Raw genomic sequence first — 23,182 nt, forward strand, 5'->3', positions numbered from 1 at the left:
TTATTCATTTATTTATTTAAAAAAGGTACAGTGTACATTAATCAATATCCATAAAAGTTAATGTACCCAAGTTAGCTTGAAGGCTAATTTTCATTGGTAGTTCCTTTGCCAGATGTTATTAGGCATAGAATAGAGCTATTGCATGAAATAGCAATGTATTCGACCTCAGGCAAGGCAATTGAGATTCAATTTGACTATTTCATACAGGACCTGACATGAATGCAGGGCAATCGGGAGCTGCAATAACCGTGGTTCCTGCCCTGTAAGAGGCAGACAAGAAAATTCCACAGGCTCAGGAGACCAATTCAGTATTGTGTCTTGTCAAACACAAAAGGCTTAGGGCCTTACCTTGGTAACGAACCAGTGCTATTACCTGTGTGCACACAGCATTTGCACCAAGGTATTACTCACACTATACAAACACTGAAAAACATCCTGTGGCCGAGCTTTGAGCACTTGACTCAACACTTAAGGGCATTGGGCAATACCAGCAATCCAACGGATGGAGGGATAGCAGCATGTGAATTAGGCGGTGGGGGGTTTCTCAGAGAAGCCTACTGGAGTGTTGTTGGAGGTAGCGGGTGTAGGCTGCCATGTCTACATCCATGCTCCGTGCTTAGCTTCAGTGGCTTATTGACCTCCTTGTTATCCCTCACACCAGCTGTCTTTCTGTGCACCCATTAGTGCATCATAAATAATTATCTCTATGCTTGTTACATTGCATCTGAATCCCTTTTTGTCATGGACCATTTGTAGCTGATCATCAAGAACATCCTACCGGGTAAAAGCTGTCATTTTCATTCACCTAGTGTTGATTTTAATAGCCAGCATTTTCTGCAATGAACTCCACATGCTGAGTTTTATGTTTAGCATGTTTTATCAGATTACTCGTGTTGTAGGAAGATGCTGTAGTATCTCTGCTTGATGTTGTCAGAGAGCACAGTTTGCAGTCTACTTTGCTCTGATTTGCAATAATTAACCATGATATACCTCCAAATCACTGTCATTTCATGGGGTCTGTTCTTTAGCGTGACAGTGTACAATTGTCTTGCATAACATAGTATGATTTCATGTGGATGTTGGTATCACAGAAGTATTGATATTGATGCATCCCTAGTTTCCATATCAACTTTACAAGCTAGTCTGTTTCACTATAGTTTTTTATTTCCAGGTTTTATGCTGGTACAGAAGCTACTGTTGCTGCATCACAGTTTCACAGTATGGGGTTTGTTCCTAAGCTCTGATAACTCTTGCATGTTCTTCCATGTTGTGTCCATTTGGGTTTCCTTTAGGTTCTCCACCCCCCAACCCCATAACAATTCTGGTAGGTGAACTGTCTACTCTCAATTCCCTCTCTGTCAATGTATGTGAGTCTGTGTTTCATGCCCTGTTACGACCTGGCTTCCCCAGGTGTATTCCTGCTCCAGATCCATGTATAAATGTTTCCATTTCCACAGACAGACTTTCTGCTTTCGGCTTTCTTTGTGTATCTGACCACTGATCAATGTATTAGAAGATATTACAATTATCATACAAGGATATATTCTGCAAAGCGTTGCAGGCTTTCGGATTGCCATTATCATTGTGCCTAAGCACTTGCAATTGTTTTTTTTTCAATTACAGAAATGGCTCAAGCTTAGTGCCGCTCATTTTACAGAGCCTCGAAAAAGTTCAAAATATGTAAACATCTAATGCTTCAAAGCCATTTGTGTCCTTAATGCCGCCCCTCAAATTGTAAAATGGATGGCACATGGTCTACAGGCTCAAAAATCTGTCAGAGCACTTTGTCAACCATTATTTAAAAGTGGAAGAACATCTTTTGCCACTCAGTAGACACAGATCGTATGGCACATTGCCAGCGACTGATGAATGGGTAATGGATGATCTGGCAGCAGGAATTCACATTTATACCACAGTGCTGTTACATTCTTGATTCTGACAGTAGTAGCTCAAGCTGAAAGGCAAATCACAGGTTTAAATTAATGTGCTCATTCCAGGATTTCTATAGTAACAACTTACACAGGGACTTAAACATAAATGGGTTAACCCTCCTATTATTTTATGGGTCAATTTGACCCATTTCTACATTTGAGATGTCTGAAATACTAGTTAATCTCTCTTTATCGCTTTGATATTTTAATTTTTTTTACTTTCCTCATTTAAGGTCATGAATTTATATGCAAATATTTCTTCTTATGTCTTGTCTCGGACAAGCTACCATGCATTGCTCCCACTGAGGGTGGTGTGAAAAGGCTCAGATGACCCTCTACCCCCTCAACACTCACATTACTATAGTCAAAAGGTGACTGCATTGGTATATTTGACACAATGTCATACGCCTAGTGCTAGCTACGGGAAGGACAGCTACCAGTGAATCAAGAAACAAAAATCTACAACCAAATGTGAAAAAGACTCCTTGAATTAGTAAAGCCCGTAAAGGCTTGTATCAATAGACACTCCATAGCAACGGAGATGTATCACAGCTGCTCCGCTACATGAATTGTGATACAACTGCCAAATTAACATGATGAGTTAGACATTTCTCATTTGCACCAGCAAAAGTCCTGTGGGCTTGAGCGAATAAATTAGGTGACAGTAAAGAGGACACAGCGGGCACACTGCTTACCTGTACAATAGGTCCAGATATGCTTAAAACTTCCGTTTTTATTATCTGGTTGGCAGCTGCATGGTGCAGTTTAAAATGAGGTGCCAAGGCCATTGTTGTTATTATTAGCTCAGGGACTGCTGGACCTTACAGAGTTCTGACCCAAAACTTAAAGGAGAGTGTGGCTACAAAGAAGATGCTGGCAAAAACAGAGGCAGGTGCTGTCCATCTTCTGGATTACCTTTAGCCACCTAGTTATTCAGTCACAGTGCTGTAGAGATGCTATTTGGGGTGTTGATTCTTGCACCTTCAGCTGTGCCTAATCTCACATAACCAGTTACAGCATCTGCGTCAAGTCAATCAGTATTAATGTAACAAAATGTCATTGAAATGTTGAAAGACAACGTGAAACTCGAACCCATATTTCTTTCACAACATAATGTATTTCCAAGTGAAATGTCATGTTTGGGTGGGCGTAGCTTCGGTTTTATCCGTCGGAATTGATCGGCTTGTGGAAAGCGGGTGTTTCAAAAACAAACATGGACTCACCTCTTGATCTAGTGCTAGGATGATTTAGCAGCGTGATTTACCTCAGCTTTAAAGTCATGTCGGAAATTGTGATTGTGTGCAAACACTGTTTAAATAAGACTCGGGTATTACATTCGCAGAAGCTTTTTTTTTCTGCCTTTGGCAGACAAAATAAAAACCATTTCAGTGAAATTTCTCAAAATGATTCAGTATATCTAGACAAGCGAGGTTATTTGGAACGTTACCACAAAAAAAGTCACACCTCAGATGGCAAGAACATTTAAACGGCTTGCGGAAAGGTTTTTCGTGTCCGTCCTCTCATTTTACATCATGAACAGAACTCACACTCGTATCTACACTCTTACCGTGTAAATACGCATACATGTGATAAATGTCAGTTTTACTTTTCAGGGAATCTCTTTGTGAACCGAGTTCTTCATTGTTTCCTCCACTTACGTTGCCTGTTATGTCATTTCTAAATCATCCACAAAAACACCAACTATATCTACACACTATTTATCAGATGGCACATTAGTTCTATTTATTCGTGATCTTGTGAAAAGGGCTGTGCGTACAGGTTATGTAATGTGTATAGTCGACATTTCCCTGTGTGCATAAATAAAGTCTGTCTATCCACTTAGTCTATTTATCTGTCAAAGGTAATAAATGCACTGAATGTTGCCCTGCTCCCACGACTGTTATACGGGTGATAATAACCAAATGCCTTAAAGTGATAGCATAATTACTTGTTTTTAATTGCGATTTTCAGTAAGCTTACATCATTAGCAAACACTCACAGCCTTTTTGGTGCCAGCTCCAGAACAAAATAGATCAGTTTGGTTCTGCAAATACAGTATGTTTGCATTATAAATTGTTGCCTTGGCTGTCTTGTATGCTTTTTAAGCATATGCTGCCAAAAAAATGTGAAACGTTTTATCATCAGGAACAGTCTGTCACACAGAATTCTATGTATGGCAGAGCAATGAATTTTTATATATATATATATATATATATATATATATATATATATATATATATATATATATCCCATCATACTGTATGTCATCTACTTTGAGATTTAAAGAAAAGGTTATTTGTGTGAATTCGTTTCCTTACTTAAAATCAGGACCATTGTAAAAACAGCATAGAGTAAATCCATGCCTACTACAGAATATTAATTATGCTATTAAATGTGTGAGGCATTGAAGTGAGGATGCAGAGTTCAGCTTAAGAGTGGGTTCCTCACTGACCCTCAGGGTATTTGAAACACCAGAGTAAACCCATTAATTCATTTATACAGTAACTATTTTTCTTTCTAGTACCTCTCATATCCTTTTCATTAATGAATCAACATGAAGTGGAAAAATTATTTAAAAAAATAAAAAATAAAAAAAAGTTGTGACTAGCTATCGTGATATTTTTTTAAACTTCTTTTTCAACGCTGCTCGCAATATGCAGACTTGTTCAAGCCGCGCATGTGTGGCCTTTAAAGGGCTTTTTTGTGCATGCATAAGGACATCTTTTGCTTTCATAAGAGGATTTTATTTCTTGTTCTTTCCTCTGTTCTGTGCAATTAGAGGAATCTCGGGGAATTTGGATGCGCGATGCCCGCTGTTCTTGCTCACTGTGCTGGTTAAGTGAGACTTCTGTGGGACTTCATTTAGCTATTTAGATATTCACATATAAAAGCTTCCTCACACACATTTCCTATCTCTGCATCTTTTAAAAGGAATTATAAAACCACAATATGACTGTAGAATTATTTAAGACAACAAAAATTTGATTTCATAAGCTGGTAACTTAAGCAAACCTAATGTTAGATACTCACAGATTGACAATTTTTAACTTTATTTGAAGAAAAAAAAATAGCTCAACATTTTATATATATATATATATATATATATATATATATATATATATATGTATAAAGGTCATCATTGCATGCACTGCATAGCCTTATTAAAGTATAGGTATAGGTTTCTGTGGAACCTTTGTGGACTGTGGAACTGCATACCCCGTGCACAAAGAACACAATTCCCTTGACATAAGCCTATAAGCACAGAGTCAGAACATCTACAATCACAGTAACCATAACAATGCTACCATCTAGCTAGTACAAAATCACATGCTGTGCGATTATCTCCTTTTCATTGATTGTATTCAGCTCTTTTGTAGTAGTCATTGATTAGTTCATTTCCATTTATCCAATGGTGTTTCTATGCCTTGACATGCATGCATGTCTTTAAGTCTTCCTTAGTGTCTTCTGTACCCTGAAGTGTGACCTGATTGGTTAGAAGGAAAAGACATGTGATTACTTGGCGCTTTTCTGGAAAGCTGAACTTTTTTAACTTCTGAAAGCCCTGCCAAAAAAAAAAAAAAAAAACGCTGAAGGCAGCACTTTTTATAAGCAGTCGCTTCCCTTAGGACTACATATGGAGGAAAAATGTCAAGTGTGAAAGGAGTTGGAGGAAGCATGATTTACCACCTGTTATGCTGACGATAAAATTAAATGAGTTCCTCAATACACGGCACCAACACGGCATGGGAGCTGAGAAGGAAGATTACGTTAATCCTGTATGATAACACAAACACCCTTCTTGAACTCCTACCTCAAACTCAGTATATTCCGGATTAACGTAACATACTGTAAGGATGAAAATGGTTCTTACCTCTAGATACACCACCCAGGGCATAACCAATGTAGCCACCAGGAGATCTGCCACAGCAAGGCTTACAATCAAGTAATTAGTGGTGGTCTGCAGGGCTTTCTCTCGGGAGACGGCCATACACACCAATACGTTGCCGAAGACAATGACGAAGATGAGCAGCGTCAAGAGCATGGCGTAATAGTTGTACTGGTACTTGGCTTCAACGTTCGTGCCGTTGAAAGCCTCACTTGTGTTGTCATGGTAGGTCTCATTGATGCCATATTCCGCAAGGAAATCCATGAGCTGTTACCAGGAAGGATGTCTGAAACTGAGAGAGAGAGAGTAAACTGAACCACGTATCATGTATTGACAAATTTCACAAAAGTAATATTAAGCAATATAGAATCGTTCAGAAAGGGTTAGCAGTAGTGCTGCACAATAAGGATAGAATTGTAATATGCGATAATGTTGCTGACGTCGATATGGGATGAAACAAATTAAGTGTTAAGTTACTGAAGGTGCATCAAATGCTGAATATTAATGTTTTGTTATTTTTCTGGTTTATTAGGCATGTAAGGAAATAATCAACGATGAGGTGGAGTGACGAGGCCCGATGCAAAGCGCGGTTACTGTTACAACCCTAAAGTTGATTATTTTTCAATAACAGCACATTCTGAAGTGTTTTATTCCTCTCATACCACAGCAAAGTTCCAACAATTATAATACTTTCTTTACTAAAGAGCATCATGTTGTACTTTTTATCCATTTGTTTTTAGATTTACTGTTGCTGAATGTCTACAAAGCAAGCTGTTTCCTGCTATCACTTGTTATAACAGCTGCAACCTGACTTTCCCTTTCTCTTTTTCTCCCTCGTGATGTTAAATGTCGTTACCAAGAAACCACAAAACGCCCAGTCCTGAAGACTTTCCAGTGGCGGAAAACATAAAGCACCGACACTGGAGACTCCTTCCATTAATTATAACATCTCCATATAAGATGGATAGCTTCACCATGTCAACAATTCTATGGTTTCCTTGGTTAAGTACAAGTCCCTATGTAAGTTAGTACTATAGAGATGCTAAAGTATTAAAATGAGCGCGTTAATAGAAACCTGTGATTTGCCTTGCAGCCAGAACTACTCTAAATAGCTGCTGTTATAGAAAATTAATGAACGCCTTCTGATCCATCAGCTTTGAGGAACCATCTTGTAAAAAACTACAAAAAACTACAACCCCTCTCCCCCCTCTCTCCCCCCCCCACCCCACTAAACTATAGACGTACACCCCAGAGCGGTAACTTTAAGGTTGTGTTTATTGCACAAACTCGTATCAAAATATCATTTAACTATGATTAATTGTGCAGCCCTGGGTGGCAGTAAGAAATCAGCAGCAGCTTTGCACAGTATGATTATTAATTTCACATTCATGATGGCAAATTGCATCGTTTCATTACGATTAAAGTGTAAGATAATTACAGACAGACACCAAGAGGAGACCAGGCCCGTGGTCTGCACAGATTATTAAACTGTCCGACAACAGGAACAAGCAGTGAATTCAAACAATACTGTTGAGCGTCATGCTAATCTTCATTTGCTGGGATAATAGCCGAGACACCCACATTTCACCGGCACACCTCGTTCGTTCCGCCTTCAATAACGTGCATTGAGCGGAAACGCATTGATTTCGTCTGTGAGAGAGAAGCAGAAGCTCTTTCATATTGATCGGGAGATTTACACAAAACAAATTTTTATCTTCGTTAAAATCAGCACCTCGGAGTGAAGCAGAGTGCAGAGAAGCTCCCTGCCGAACACAATGACACGTATCGTAAAATATTCATACAATACACATACAGAAAAATGTATTATGATCTTTTTAAATGAATTTATATGACACATTATTGTATATTTGCATTCTGCTAATGCTAACTAACTAAATAAATAAATAAACAAATAAACTGCAGTGGTTCACCGGAAAAAAAAATTCATGGTAATTTATTTCTATTAACCTCTCTGGTTAAAATATGCCACTGCAAGCAACTCACAGAAGAACATTTTATATGTTCAGTTATGCCTCGCACATCTCCCTTGAAGAAGATCAATATAATAATTACAAGCACATAAAATGGTGAGCGAAATATTTCCTGAGGATGTAATTATCCGCTGCTGGTATTGAGTACTAGAGGAGAGATCTAGCCTTAAGCTGACAGTTTGTTTAGACGAAAGTACTGTAACTGCAGTAAATTAGAAGAAATAATGACAAAAATAGCAAATGGTAGTGCTGGAAAATGGTGGCTGAGATAGAAGCTAGCCAGGATGCAGATAATAATTAAACTTAATACTAAACGTATTTGTTCATTCATTAATTTCTTTTTTTTTTTTGTTCTGGGACATAATGTTAATGTCATTATCTGTTACTTACTGTTTATTTCTTCTTCATGTCACCACCACTGACAAGACACTACAATCTCGAGTGTGAGATTGAGTGTATATGAACTATTTTAAGTCAAATACCTGTGTAGTTTGTTTATACATAGCATTCTAGACAGATATTAGATAGGAAGGTGCAGGGAGTGTAAGCCTGTTTCATAATTATTCATTGTTTGGGTTAGGGAGTTAGGTTAGTTTATCTTTTCTTTTCTATTGTTTATGTGGCACCCTACTTAGACAGGTCATAACAGTGGCTCTTCTCACATTCAAGGTTGCTCCAGACAAAACAACAAAAACGAACTAAAAACATTAAAAAAAAAAAAAAGAAAGAAAGAAAAAAAAAGCCCTAAAACACCACCACACTCACAATTCACATGCCTGCACCAACAACAAGCAGCCACATAAAGCATGGTGGCAAGCAATCATGGGTACACCGCAGCACCACAGGGTCAGGGCATACAAACAGAGCGTGACTGGAGAGCAGAGGCAGAACACGGTGAACCCGTGAACCCTCAACATGAGGAGCAACGGAGCACACGGAGAAGAGGGGAAAAAACACACGCGTTTAGAGAGCTGTCAACTCAGAGCAGACGGAAAAGCAATCACTTCAAGCGAATGAGGTAATTTAGCTAGCTGCCGTAACAGATACGTATTAGCTACAGGTTCTACACGAATAGGACGGGTTCCTTTCTGAGTCTGGTTCCTCTCAAGGTTTCTTCCTCATATCATCTTAGGGAGTTTTTCCTTGCCACCGTCGCCACCGGCTCGCTCAACAGGGATAAATTCACACACTTAAAATCCGTATCCCGTGTTTATATGTTTCTGTAAAGCTGCTTTAAAACAATGTCTGTTGTTAAAAGCGCTATATAAATAAAAGTGAATTGCATTGAAATTGAATAGTTTGTTATTCTGCATACTGAAGGGAAAAACAGTATCATTTACAGTATTTAAATAACAGTTTCATTGTTGTTGTTTTTTTTAAAAAAATTAACGTATCTGAGTTCAATATTTTATTTAAATAATAATGATAATAAAGAGTTTAACAGTAAGAAGGACAGGGGAAAAAGTTCTATATGAATCAGTCAGTTCAAATCAGATATCTGGAACATCTCAGAAATCTGTATTGTGTCATAATTTATTATAGAATTGATATTTATCATTTTCTTGCCAAAACCACACTTCACAGAGTGTTAGTGTACTTAGTAGAGAAATTAAATAAATCAAAAAAAATTGCGCACGGTGGCTTAGTGGTTAACACGTTCGCCTCACACCTCCAGGGTCGGGTGTTCGATTCCCACCGCTGCCCTGTGTGTGCCCTGTGTTTGCATGTTCTCCTCGTGCTGCGGGGGTTTCCTCCGGGTACTCCGGTTTCCTCCCCCAGTCCAAAGACATGCATGGTAGGCTGATTGGCGTGTCCAAAGTGTCCGTAGTGTATGAATGGGTGTGTGAGTGTGTATGTGATTGTGCCCTGCGATGGATTGGCACCCTGTCCAGGGTGTACCCCGCCTTGTGCCCCATGCTCCCTGGGATAGACTCCAGGTTCCCCGTGATCCTGAAAAGGATAAAGCGGTATAGAAGATGGATGGATGGATGGAACAAATCGTGACATTCATTGTGTGATGGAAAAGCACTTAGCTAGCAAGTATTTAGATGTCTTTATGTAGACTGACAGTTTTTAACCTGGCTCCTTATGGAAAATAATCTTTTCAGGCAGACACCAAGGCAAGATTACAAAGTGACCTAAACAAAAACTTTGTTTCAGTGAAATATATTTATCTTTTAAATTGGAGTTGTCAAATTATATTACAAATGATATTTTTTCTTAGGTTTTGAGATTTTTACAGAGTGCCACACAAATAAACATCCAAATCAGCTACTTGTCACAGTAAGGTCAGTAGTTTGATATTTCCGTAAACTCTAACGTAGTAATTTATCGCAATATTTACTGTATTGTCGTCCTGCGCAGCACTGAATCACGTCTATAATGTTACTGCTAGTACATTATGGTTTCACAGATGGACCATCTTGCATGCCTAACATTGTGCTGAGATATCTATAATGTCTAATAACGTCCATCGAAATTATGCTAATGCTTAATATTAAAGCCTTTCTATGGCATCTTACAGCACTTCCAGTTTCATTTTGAATGAAAACAAGTACAAAGCGAGGCATTTATCCTCGGGTCAGACTGCTGATCTGTTTAAATAAAAAAATAACTGCACTGATAATACTGAGGCTAAAATTTAAACTGCACATGATGAATTATACATGATACTAGCGCTCAATCTGTGCTCAACACTGAACCTACACCTCAAGCTTTTATTCTCCTTAATTTATCACATTTATTTGACCCATTACACTCTGTTTTAGGTAAATTGAATTAAAAAAAAAAAAACTACCTCCATCACCTAGACAACCGTTCCCATAGAGGACAATCTTCTTCTATTAAAAGATTATCCACACAATTTAATTACTTAAAAAGGTGTGACATGGAATTAACTGAAGATAATCAATAAAGTCTTTGCAATCAGAGCCTAGAGACCACACGTGCACACACACACACACACACACACACACACCAAGTAAAACAATGTGATTCTTTCTTGTGCACTTTTTAGATGAATATCTAGATTAAAGTATGTTTTGGCTTTATTACTACAGTGAAATGTGGCCTCACAGCTCCAGGGTCAGGGGTTCGATTCCCACCGTGGCCCTGTGTTTGCGGAGTTTGCATGTTCTCCCCGTGCTGCGGGGGTTTCCTCTGGGTACTCCGGTTTCCTCCCCCAGTCCAAAGACATGCATGGTAGGCTGATTGGCGTGTCCAAAGTGTCCGTAGTGTATGAATGGGTGTGTGAGTGTGTATGTGATTGTGCCCTGCGATGGATTGGCACCCTGTCCAGGGTGTACCCCGCCTTGTGCCCCATGCTCCCTGGGATAGGCTCCAGGTTCCCCGTGACCCTGAGGAAGGATAAGCGGTATAGAAGATGGATGGATGGACTACAGTGAAATGCTGAATCACTCCATTTATGTTGCCATACATACCGATGGTGAAGTACTAAATAGAGCTTTATAATATTTGTACTTATGCAGGAGCACGAATTAAAACGCATTATGTATATCATTTTCAAGTTTAGGCTTCGCTTCAAATTGCAGCATCACTATAACCTGCCAAAACATCATTACTTTACTCTATTCTTATTAAACAGTTATTCAGAAGCAACTGATAAAAGATCCATTGATCCAAGATCCATTATCAGAAAAGGTAAACGGTTATAGATCAAATCCTGAGTTTCCCAACTTGTAAATATAACACTATCACTTGTCTGTAGGAAATCTCGTATGCAAAATTTGTTGGAAATTTCAGTTTCCACCACTGCATTACAGTTTTTTTTTACTACTAATGAATACATGCTTAATTATAGGTAATGACATCCAAATGAACAGATTAAAGCATGCTATGTAACAGTGAAAGATGCATAATAGTCGATAAGGTGAAGTTTTCTGTCAGGGAAGGTTTCTTTCATATTTTTAGAAAGAGTCTCTAGCATTGGTGATTGTTAATAATCAGAGGTAAAGCTGTAATTTGAGGTTTTCAGACACTGCTGAGGTCTTCAGGATGACTGCTGAACTGGGCATATACTGACATACTAAGTCAACAGAGAGATCGCAGAATGAGCTGTGGCATTACTAATTCTGATTGTGGGATTGCGAGTTAAGTGCACTAGTACTTTTCAGGGTCACCAACTTGGTGGGAAACTTATTTTTGGTCTAGGGAGTAGTAGAAAATATTACACATTCTTACAGATAAATGAAACTTATATAAAAGCATTTAAAAGCTCAGTACTAATGATAATGAGTCTTTATTGATCACATATACATATGCTCAGTGAAATTATTTTCTTTGCATATCCCAGCATGTTAGGAAGTCAGCCCAACAGAGGCAGCTTGGCAGTTACGGAGCTTGAACCCCTGACCTTCTGATCAGTAACTCAGAGCCTTAACCGCCAAGCCACCACTGCCCTATGTACTAGTACTAGCAGTGCAGTATTATTTACGCATACTTCTGTTAGCATGGTAAAAAAGTAAGGAGGGACTACAATTTTCCAGGGTACTGTATATGGCAGAGCAAAAAAGGATTCAATGTGTAACTAACTACAATCTACTGTACAATCCAGAACTGGGGAACCCAAAACCCCAGATGTTCACAGTGGCTCCAAGAGAAGGTGTGTGGCTAAAGAAAACGAGTTTCATGCCTTCAACCTGTGGCAAAGACTCGAAGAGTGGAATCGGAGCATATTTTCTAACCTTGCTAATGAATACAAGCAGCAAACAGACACAACAAAACCATCATGAAAAAGGTGTTAGAAATCCTGCTACTGTAAAACAGCCAAGACAAGCAACTTGCTGAGAAATCTGGCTTCCAAACACTGCAAAATTGCAGAATTTAATTTATAAAATGATTTTTTTTTTTTAAATTGCGTCACAAAGTATCATATTGGTACCAAAAACTATACAAAACCTGGTATTGGTCTCAAAATTTGAGTATTTTGTCAACCCTAGAGAGCACAAGCTCTATTCATAGACGAAGTAGCACTTCAATTAAACAGTGACTGATGCAAACATCCGGACAAAATGGCACCTGTGTCAGATGTCACGCTGACCTCCATCCCTCTGCATGGACTAACAACAGTGGCTGGATCATTTAAAAACCAGTGAGCCGCTTCAGACATTTCCCCTGTCAGGGGTTATTCATTTCGAACTGCTCAATATGGTTTCCATAAATGAGTCACAGTGTTCATGAGCCAACCATTAGCTGTAGCTTCAACCAGCTTACTTTGCAGTGAATTAGCCATTATTTCAAAATGAAATAGGCATTTCCCTTGAAAGATCTTGCCTGTAGGAGTGTGATAAACTGAAGCGCTTGCAGCTCAGAAACGTCGAGTTTGCACTAATGAGACTGACTAGTAGATTAATTAAATTATATAACACATAATACAGAATTAATGTTCATTTAGCATCCTAATTCCCTACAAATGAGCAATGTGGTCAGAATGATGGGATGGTTCCTATGCAGGGCTTTTTTTTTTTCTCTAAAATGTCAATTAAAACTGCCATAAACGACTATTTAAATGTGACTTTTTTGGAAGGATTTAGTGTACTGTACGTAATTAAGTGCATGATGATGTACAGTGGTGTACAGTGATGTACACTGTGAGTGTACATCACGGTAAGATGTAAGTGCATGATGATGTACAGTGGTGCTTGAAAGTGCTTGATATAAAGCAACTTTAAATGACTTTTTTGCCAGACATGACTTGGATATTTTATTTCTGACGGAGACCTGGGCCAGTGGTGGTGAGTCAATAGTCTCCAAGGTCTGCTAGCAAGGGCAGTGGGGTTGCTATGGTTTTTAAACAAGCACTTAACATACGGACAGTTTCTGTTGGGATTTACTCGTCGTCTGAGGTACGGTGTGCTACGTTAGAGTCGACCTCTTCCTGTGTCTATCCTGTGCTTTGATCTATAGGGCACCTAACCTGGACAGTGCTTTTTTAAGCGATTATTGTGAAATTTCAACTTCTATTCTTCCGGTGTACGATCATATGTTATTATTGGGTGATTTTAATGTACATGTCTGCTGCCCTGGTCAACCCTTCGTTACTGTAGTTTGTAATGTCTTGGATTCCTTCGGTCTTATTCAAAATCAAGCAACACACGTTCTTGGTCATACTCTAGACCTTATATTGCCATATGGAATCCCTGTTGATAATGTTAATATTGAAGATGCTTCCTTCTCTGATCACAAGCCTATTGTTTTTAATGTCCTTGCTGCGAGCTCTGCCATTGTGACTAGTGCTTAAGCTATTACTCCCCTTTTATTAATTCCCTTACTGACTCTCAGTTTAGTGAAAGTTTTCTAGCTAATGCTGTTGAAACATCTATCTTGAATGCTGCAGAGTCTTCCTCTGGGCCTGATGAACATTTTGCTCTAGCATTTTAGATTCTATTGCATCTTTCAAGCTGAAACAACCAAAGCGAAAATCTTACTACTGGCTCATAATTAATACTCGTTCTCTCAGACATGCTTGTCGTAAAGCGGAGCGGAGATGGAAGCATGATCGTTTAACTGTGGCCTTTGGGATTTTCAAAGATTGTCTGTTTAAGTTTCAGAATGCAGAAAAGTCAGCTAGGTCAAGCTATTTGTCTGATCAAGGTATTTTGCTGGTAAAAATGCTTTTTGTATGTCCCTCGATCCCATGTAAACACTGAGGGTGATAGAGCTTTTTCAGTCGCAGCCCCACCTTTATGGAATCAATTGCCACTGGACATCCACCTTTCACCTTCCATTATCATTTTTACAAAGAGGCTGAAAGCGTATCTTTTCTCCCAGGCATTTTTTTCTAATTTTAGTATTGTTTTATTGTTGTTTTTTTATTTGGGTTTATTCTATTATTGTATTTAACTTTTTCTTACTCTGTTCAGAACTTTGGTCAGCTTTGCCATGTTAAATAAAGTGCTATATAAATAAAACTTACTTACTTACTTTGCGAACCCTTTAGAATGCTCCATATATCTGCATAAATATGACTTAAAACATCATCAGATTTTCACACAAGTCCTAAAAGTAGACAAAGAGAGCTCAATTAAATAAAGGAGATAAAAATATTATACTTGGCCTTTTATTCATTAGTGGAAAAAGTATGTGAACATCAAGGATTAGCAGTTAATTTGAAGGTAAAATTAGAGTCAGGTGATTATCAATCAGTGGGAAGACACCCAGGTCAGAGTGAGTGCCCTGTTTTATTTAAAGGATAGGGATCTATCAGAGTCTGAGCTTCACTATACATGTTTGTGGAAGTGTACGATGGGACGAACAAAGGAGATTTATGAGGACCTCAGAAAAAGAGTTGTTGATTCTCGTCAGCCTGGAAAAGGTTACAAATAACTTTGTAAAATCCAAATAAGCTTTACAGATCTTTATTGGAAAGGGTTTAAACAATGTTTTTCATGCTTGTTCAATGAACCATAAACAATTATTGCACATGCACTTGCTCAGTTTATGTTTTCTTTTATGTTTTATGTTGTTGAATGTCTTTATGTTCATACAAATATTTACACATGTTAAGAAATTTGCTGGAAATAAAACCAGTTGAATGTGAGAGGACGTTTCTTCTTTTTTTTTTTTCTTTTTTTTTTGCTGAGTATAGAAACACAGAAAATTCTGACTGTGAATTACTATTACAGAATAGTCTGTTCACAGTTATTTATATATTAGTATTTTTTTCTTCCAGACTCAGTAATGCTTGTAAAGCAACCTAATTACTTTTTTTGGATGTACTTAAACCAAAATCCCTGCTTAATGTGGCTGTATATATCAATAAAGTGCCCTAATCCTCCACTCAACTTTTGAATAATTATTCCACTCACATCCTTTCAATGTAAAACCCATAATCTTTGCTATTTATTTATACTCACCGACTTACATATAAAGCATTTAGCTCTTGTTCTGAGAATGAAAGAACTCTTTTGCTTCCTCCCTGGAGAGCTTTTGAATATTGTCAGGTCAGAGAGGGATTAAATAAGATCGTTTCAGCACAGGTCAAATAACAATTACTGACTGGCACCCTGCGAAAATGAATAGAGCATGGCGCTTAATGAAGGTGTGTTTCCTGGTTCATAGTGATAATCTCTGACCACCCTACCTCCAAGAAACTAGCTTCCCCATCTATCTTCATTCAGTCATGTGTAATTTATTTAAAATCTGTCCGACCGTCTGATTTCCGGCACAATGAAATGTATTACATATACAATAATGCCTTATGGCTATGCAGTAAGAGACAGACGTCATTTTTAGCGTGATTTCCGTCACAGAAAGCAACATATTAAGATTCTCATTTTGTCATTATAAAGTCTGTGAAGGAGACAATATCACATATCATGTACAGTCTCATATATAAGTGGAAGACATCTCAACCCAATAGTATTAAAGAAAACAAATAATTCAGTGTCCCATATTAATAACTGAAAGCATCTCATTTTAAAATATGCGTATTCACATGCAGTCTATAAAAAAACTAGATTACAGATTTTGCACAGAAGTAACTCCACCTCCCGCCGTAATGCAGTCACGATAGAGCTTTTCCATTTAGACAGATTTAGACAGCTTTCCATTTATAAGTTGTTGTCATTATGTTGTATATAACATTTGCTGATGTTCAAACACTTAAAGGATATTCAGAAATGAGGCTTACAAACACATAAAAGTGAGACCAGGACATGAAAATCAGAGTTGTCACGTCAAATGAGATTGTAACTGGAGGTCAAAGTTCAAGCATGTCTTTTGCTTGAGAATTCCATAATTAGGTCTATGTGGTGTGTTTTTATGCTCAAATGCCACTCAAAGGACAAGAAATGATAAAAAGCAGTATCCTTTCGGCAGAATATGTTAAACAATGCTTAAAGCCCTGTGTATATTCAACCTTTTTAAACTGATACTAGGCCCCTGTATGATTCTTTACAAAGGGCAAAGTTAGTAAATGGTAAGAGGAGAAAAACCTTCGGGCACAAGAATAACTTCAAGAAAGGGCACGTGTTGTCTTTGTAGTTCATTTAATTTGTATGATTCAGCTGAATAGGAGTCTCACCAACAGCCTCTCAGAGTGTATTTGTGAAGGCAAATACACAAAGCACAGCACCTCCACCATCACTGTCTTGAGTAATAGAAATGCCATTAGAGGTGTTACAGCTTGAAATATTCACGGTATGATAACCTAGGCTAAAAATATTAGTTTCAAAGTATTAACCATTTAACAACGCAGGCTGGTGGTGAAAATTTAAAAAGACATTTATTATGAAATATCTCTCTCTCTCTCTCTCTCTCTTTGCACATTCTTGTATATATAACAAAAAAACAAAAGGAAACAATATATATCTAAATGTAGTAGTGTGCATCACTGCTTAGCCAAAGCTAGACCCTTGTTTTATGTATGATAAATTTACAAACGTGCTAGGAATGGCAGCAATGGCAGCGGCAGCAATGTAACGTGTTTACAGCATTAACGGATTACACAGCCAACAGGTTTTCATTGCAGTCGTGTCCCCTATAGGGAAAATTAGAGGTTGTAGAAGTGTGAATTGGTGCAAGTCCAGAGTTGCAAAATTTTTGCCAAGGTTCAGCTGGACACAAAAGCAATGAGAAATATAGCTGCAAGCAGCAATTAACGGGCCCAAGCAGCAATGTCCTAGCAGAGTCGGATTCAATAGCCAGTACTAGCATGTTACTATGTTGCATTACATTACACACACACACACACACACAGATATATATATAAATTTGGTTTGAATCTGATGAATCCCCTAGGAGGATTATTTACAAGTTTAGTACCCAACAAAATACACAAAATCAAAAATGGATGTGATTGTGTTAATGGATGTGATTGTGAAATTTATTTGTCTTAAGAAGACCCATATGCATACTAAATCTGATGCATGTAATGTAGGTGAAACTGCATGCTCAAAATGAAGAAAAATGTCAAAGGGGGCACTACTGAGACCCTAGGCAATGCCTGAGACAACAGTGGGGAAACTGTGATACCGTAACAACCCAAGATGCCACCATGCTTATTATATTCCTGCTTTAAAGGCTTTCATCTCTAGCTGCATGAACTTTTTACTGTGACGCTGAAAGTGTTTGAACAGCAGGGGACCTGAAGCTCAGGAAAACATGTAAAACTGTGCTTCCTTCTTTCAGTTCAGTACAGAATTCAAGTGAAAAAATCCCACAGAGTCAAATGGGAAGGAAACAGGAGTCAAAATATAAAAGGCTTCAGGAAATAAATAAACGATTACCAGGGGCTCTGCAAGATGGACTGCAGGAAGATGCGATGTGACAGAACAACCTTTTTCATATAAACTTTATGGAAATAATAGCATGTGGTGTGCTCCAAATTATGTACACGTATCCCTGACCTGCTGGTGTGGACAGATTGCACGTCCTATCCAGTGTGACCATGGTAATGAATCAAATTGAGCTAGCTACTAAAAAAACATAATAGGTATAATACTGTACACAGAGGTTCATCTCTGACTTGGGGCCAGGCCACCTGCGTCCAGACCTGATAATACAGCGCCCATGCTTCCCTGTACAGCCCTGGATAGCTTGCAGGTTTGTTCTCTGACTGTGGAAGTTAACTGAGGGAACCTATTACTCTCTCTTTCTCTCATGCCCTTTCTTTCTCCTGCCAATACAGCTGAATTTCCCAGTTGGCCCTGGGGCTACTGGAGCTGGCTCTGGTTGGCTGACACCTCTGCTCTGTCTGATCTCATATGTGAGCCAATCCATTTGTGAAAAAGAGCATAAATAGGAGATAAGAAGAGCTACATATGCTGATACATGGTGTGTGTCTACTAAGTCATCTGTAGGTTCCACACTACAGGTGATTTTTCGCAAAAGCTGGAGAAACAGCAAGATCCCCCATGTGTACACCTGAAATACACATGGGGGATCTTATCCACAGTTTCAGTGAAGAAAATGGCATTGTTGACGAGAACAAAACAAAACAAATATCTATTTTTAGCTTTTCAACTAAGCAGCACAACACACTGTCACACTAATACATTTTTTATCGATTCTCACAGCCACACACTCTTTTAACTTATACCGGCAATGTGACAAATACTGACAATGTAAGAGATTTTATTTCAAAGCCATTTTACAAAATTAGGACAAGAACAATCTGGGGATTTGTTCTTTTTGTTTCTCTTTAAGTTTTTTTTGTGGTCATATATACTGCTTGTGTGTTTTTAAAGGTAACAACATGATATTGTGAAACCGTGAAACCTATTTTAGTCTAGGTTATCATACTGTGAAGATTTCAAAGCATAACATCCTCAAGCATGATGGATATAGATTTATACGGGGAACAATCCATGTACACAGATAATAACAACAATCAAATCAATTCAACTCCATTCGTTTGCTTAACAAGACTCAAAATGATGTCCTGTATAAAACCGGGCATGTGGTTCAAGTCCATAGTGCTCTACTGATTTCATCCTTTGTTTCAGCCAGATATGGGAAACAGAAAAGTTTGAACCATTTTGTTCCCCAGACAAACAAACCATAAACTTACAGTTCCATCATCTGTCCTTTTGTGCAATTTGTACTTTCATTGGACAATATGTGCTTAGTCTAGCTACTTTTCGATTATCCTAATTTTTTGGGAGGTTTTCAGGAGTAAATTCTCAACCTCAGGCATGATATGATTTTGGCATGACATGATTTTGATTCATAAGGAAACGATTCAATATTTGGTGATACCACGGAATCTGCCACGATGAGATTCAATCTAGTAGCGTCCGATGAATATTTCAGCAAAGTCACCAACTTGGTTCAGAATCTGGGGTAAATCTTTAATTCATGAATGATGATGAAGAGAAGGACATTTTTAAAGAATCAGAGTTGCAGGCAAAGCACCTCTCTAGCCTATTAAATTACTTAAACATCAGTTTAAAAAATATGAATTCTTTCTTACACACCGGTGGTTTGTCCTTATTGATAATAATCGATGTATAGCTGTTGCATCAGTTAATTCCAGTCACTGCCTTTTAAATCGATGCATCAATCCAAATCTTCCCGAGTGAATTCTCGGTTCGTATCAATATAAAACATCTACTTGTGAAAGACACGAATGTTCATTTTTATTTCTCTCTTATGCACACTCATACATAGCTTTTGATGAAGTTAAGACAGAATCATGTCAGAAACTCAGTTAAAAATAACGTATGGCATTAATTTACAAAATTTTGTTTAAGCTTGACTTCGGATGAGTAATATTTCCCTCCGGGGGAAATTAAGGACAGTCATGCAAATAAAGTTAAGTTCAAGCCATGTTTAATTTGTCTTGCTGCTTGTGACCTTTTTCCCTGAGTCGACTGTTATGTGATACTACTTGACACCAAGGGATAAAGCTTTGCAAATTGTTTCTCAGTTCTCAAAACAAATGCCAGTGGGAACATGTATATGTTATGTCTTCAATCACAGATCCTGCTTGGATCTCTGATGATGATTCAAAGATTGCCTTTAATAATAAATCACATGTTGAGTTTTCACACTTGGATCCTGTCTTCACTCACAATACTTGCTATACAATTTGCTCCCCCTACTACCTGATTCTTCTTTGTAAATCACTCATAACACTTCTGCCGACTATTAATAAATAAGGCCTTGAATGTCAGGGATTCCTTCCCTGATTTGTAGTGAGGCTCTTTTCCATATATTCAGCAACTAAGTTCATTTACATCCATTAGTTAATTAATGAAAAGTGGGTTCAAAGTGGATGGTTAATAGGGTGTTTTCTGTCTCACAGCAAAGCTACCAGCAGCTCAATGGAGTCATAGAACATAGGGTTCATTCTCAGCACGGAGTCTGGATCAGTATCAAACTCTACACTGAAACAATAAACACAAGCTCTGTGTGAGTGGTTTATCTCGCAAAAGCTCTGTTTCTGCACTGCTGGATGATCAAACCAAGAGAGCTCAGTTATACCTTTTAGAAATTAGATAGCAGATTCTATGGTGATGCTCTCAATGCACCAATGTGTCAAAAGTTGAGAGATGGCATTATACTGTTCAATGACAGTCTATGTTGCATAGGTAAATGCATGGTCTTCATAGACAATTATAATGCTACATTTTATCAAAGGTGTCTTATAGATATTTGTAGGTTAGTACATGACCAGGGTTGACTGGACTACTGCAACTCACTACTCTCGGGCCTCCTAGCCAACTCCATTAAACCCCTTCAAATGATTCAAAATGCAGCAGCACACCTCGTCTTCAACCAGCCCAAGAGAACCCATGTCACACCCCTCTTCATCTCCCTCCATTGGCTTCCTGTAGCCAGTCCACAAGGAGATATTATAGCTTAATCAAGACATAATCATTCTTGATTATGTGTCCTCAATATATCCCTTATATGCAAAGCCATGATAAAAAGCACTGTGTTGTAGAACAGCACAGAACACATCCAGCCTCCAATGTTTATCCCAGGTAGATTAAGTTACAATTTTTAAGCCTTTCTGAACAAACAGGTGTGGAAAAGTATGGCATTCTGCATTAGAGAGATTGGAAAAGGGTAATTCTGGAGGTGCTAAACCCCACCGGGCATAGGACGAAAAGAGACATCAGCCCTCAGCACCATGGACAGCAGCCATCAAGCCACAGACTGTCGGAGAAGAAAAGCAAACAAGAGGACAGTCAAAAAGTAACAAGTAAACAAGTAATGTGATCTCAGGATGAGGCAGATTGGAGTCCAATTTCTAAGCACTCTTTCTTTTTTAATTTAATTTTGTTTCAAATAGCAAACTATTCAAGACTGAAAACCACCACCACAGAAATGGTCCAATCGTTGTTTTCGTGACTTACAATTTCTTCTGCATTACATTGACATCAAGTGCATATTGGACTTTTAAACTGTTGAAGTATTTTTACTTCAAATACAGCATTTTGCCACCTCACAACTCAAGGGTGTCGGCTTTGATTCGGAGCTTAGATTACTGTCTGTTACTATTCTTCTTGTGTCTGCCTGGGTTTCCTCCTGGCTCTCCGGTTTCCTCCTTCCTGACAAAAACAATATGGTAGACAGATTGTCGACTCAGGTCTTAGGTGTGTGAGTGGATGGACTACAGTTGTTATGATGTCACGGTTAGTCACAGTGTATAATTGTACAGCTACCTCAGAATTCATATTTCCATCTATTAATTAATAATTAATTCCTCCTTTCCCTGGACACCATCTAAAAAACTTTTGGTTCTCTACTCCACTACTGTTGTAAAGATATTCCACTGATACTTGTAGTTTCCCACCAGTATGAATGGAGTGACTTCATCATAAGCACCAGATGCAACCTGCCAAATAGAGCTCACTTTGATTACGATTACATACAGTCTGTGAAAGTGAATTGGACTTGAATATAGAAATATTCTGACTCCCATGTTTCATGACCATTAGACTAACATGTGATTTCAGAGTTGGCTTGTTCCGGAACTCTTCGTTAGACCTAGTGACCTTGAGAAAAGGGAGCATTTTGTTGCAAAACATCCTCAAGCCACCTTGACACTCACATTCCAACAATGCATTTTAAACTGCTGATACAGGAAAATAGCTGGACATGGTAGGAACTGGCACAAACCCTGTAATGGCTGTAGGTTTGAATCTCATGAAACTGTGAAACTGATAACATTGAGCTATAAATGGACAGTTTGATTTATTGCAGGGATAAAACTCATGGTGACCCCGAAAAAAAAAGAAAACAAAACAAAATCATCAAGACCTCATGGCTGACTCAGGTGACATTCAGACAGACTGTGTTATAAAAACAAGGGGAATTGAAAACACCCATGTCAGTTTAGCCTGCAGGCTTCATGTGTGAGATTATCTAAATTACTCCCTTAAACCATGAATCCAGTTTATAGTCAACATTTCACTGTGATCTACAATAATATAATAATTCAAGGCTAAAAAAAAACCCCTATTAATTACATATGCATCATTTTTCTATAACCTTTTTACAGTTAAACAACTAAAACAATATCCCAAACCCCATTATTTTCTTCTATGATAACAGAAGGGCAAGGATCATTTTTAATCTTTAGACTCAGCCATTTGCTGCAGGAGCAGATAATTGCAAACTTCATTTCAAGAGTTTTAACAGTGATGGGTAATGTTGTTTCTATGGCAATGACAGTTCAAAATAGACCTCAGATTGGGGTGGGAGGAGCTGCCATGGTACAGATTGGTTTTTACTGTACTTTGTTCTTCTTTATAGAGTCTAGGCACATTTTTAAACAAAGAAAATTGCGGCGCTGCAATTTCATGCAATTTTAGAGAATCTAGAATTATGGTGGTGACATACTGCCTCGCAAAGATTCTCACTGCCTCAATATGTTTATTGTCAATGTGACCGTCTGCATATCA

The 23,182-nt window shown here is 38.2% G+C and overlaps 1 protein-coding gene across 1 annotated transcript in view; it reads right to left on the minus strand.

Moving 5' to 3' along the window:
• The window catches only part of drd2b (dopamine receptor D2b), a 42,507-nt gene that overhangs the window by 9,644 nt on the left and 9,681 nt on the right, over positions 1-23,182 (minus strand). The window contains exon 2 of the mRNA XM_053618327.1: positions 5,803-6,109. Within this exon, the coding sequence (XP_053474302.1) occupies positions 5,803-6,081 (279 nt within the window). The 5' untranslated portion in view covers positions 6,082-6,109. The remainder of the gene's footprint in view (positions 1-5,802; positions 6,110-23,182) is intronic.

The sequence above is a fragment of the Ictalurus furcatus genome, chromosome 28, assembly GCF_023375685.1.
Source record: "Ictalurus furcatus strain D&B chromosome 28, Billie_1.0, whole genome shotgun sequence".
Lineage (NCBI taxonomy): Eukaryota > Metazoa > Chordata > Actinopteri > Siluriformes > Ictaluridae > Ictalurus > Ictalurus furcatus.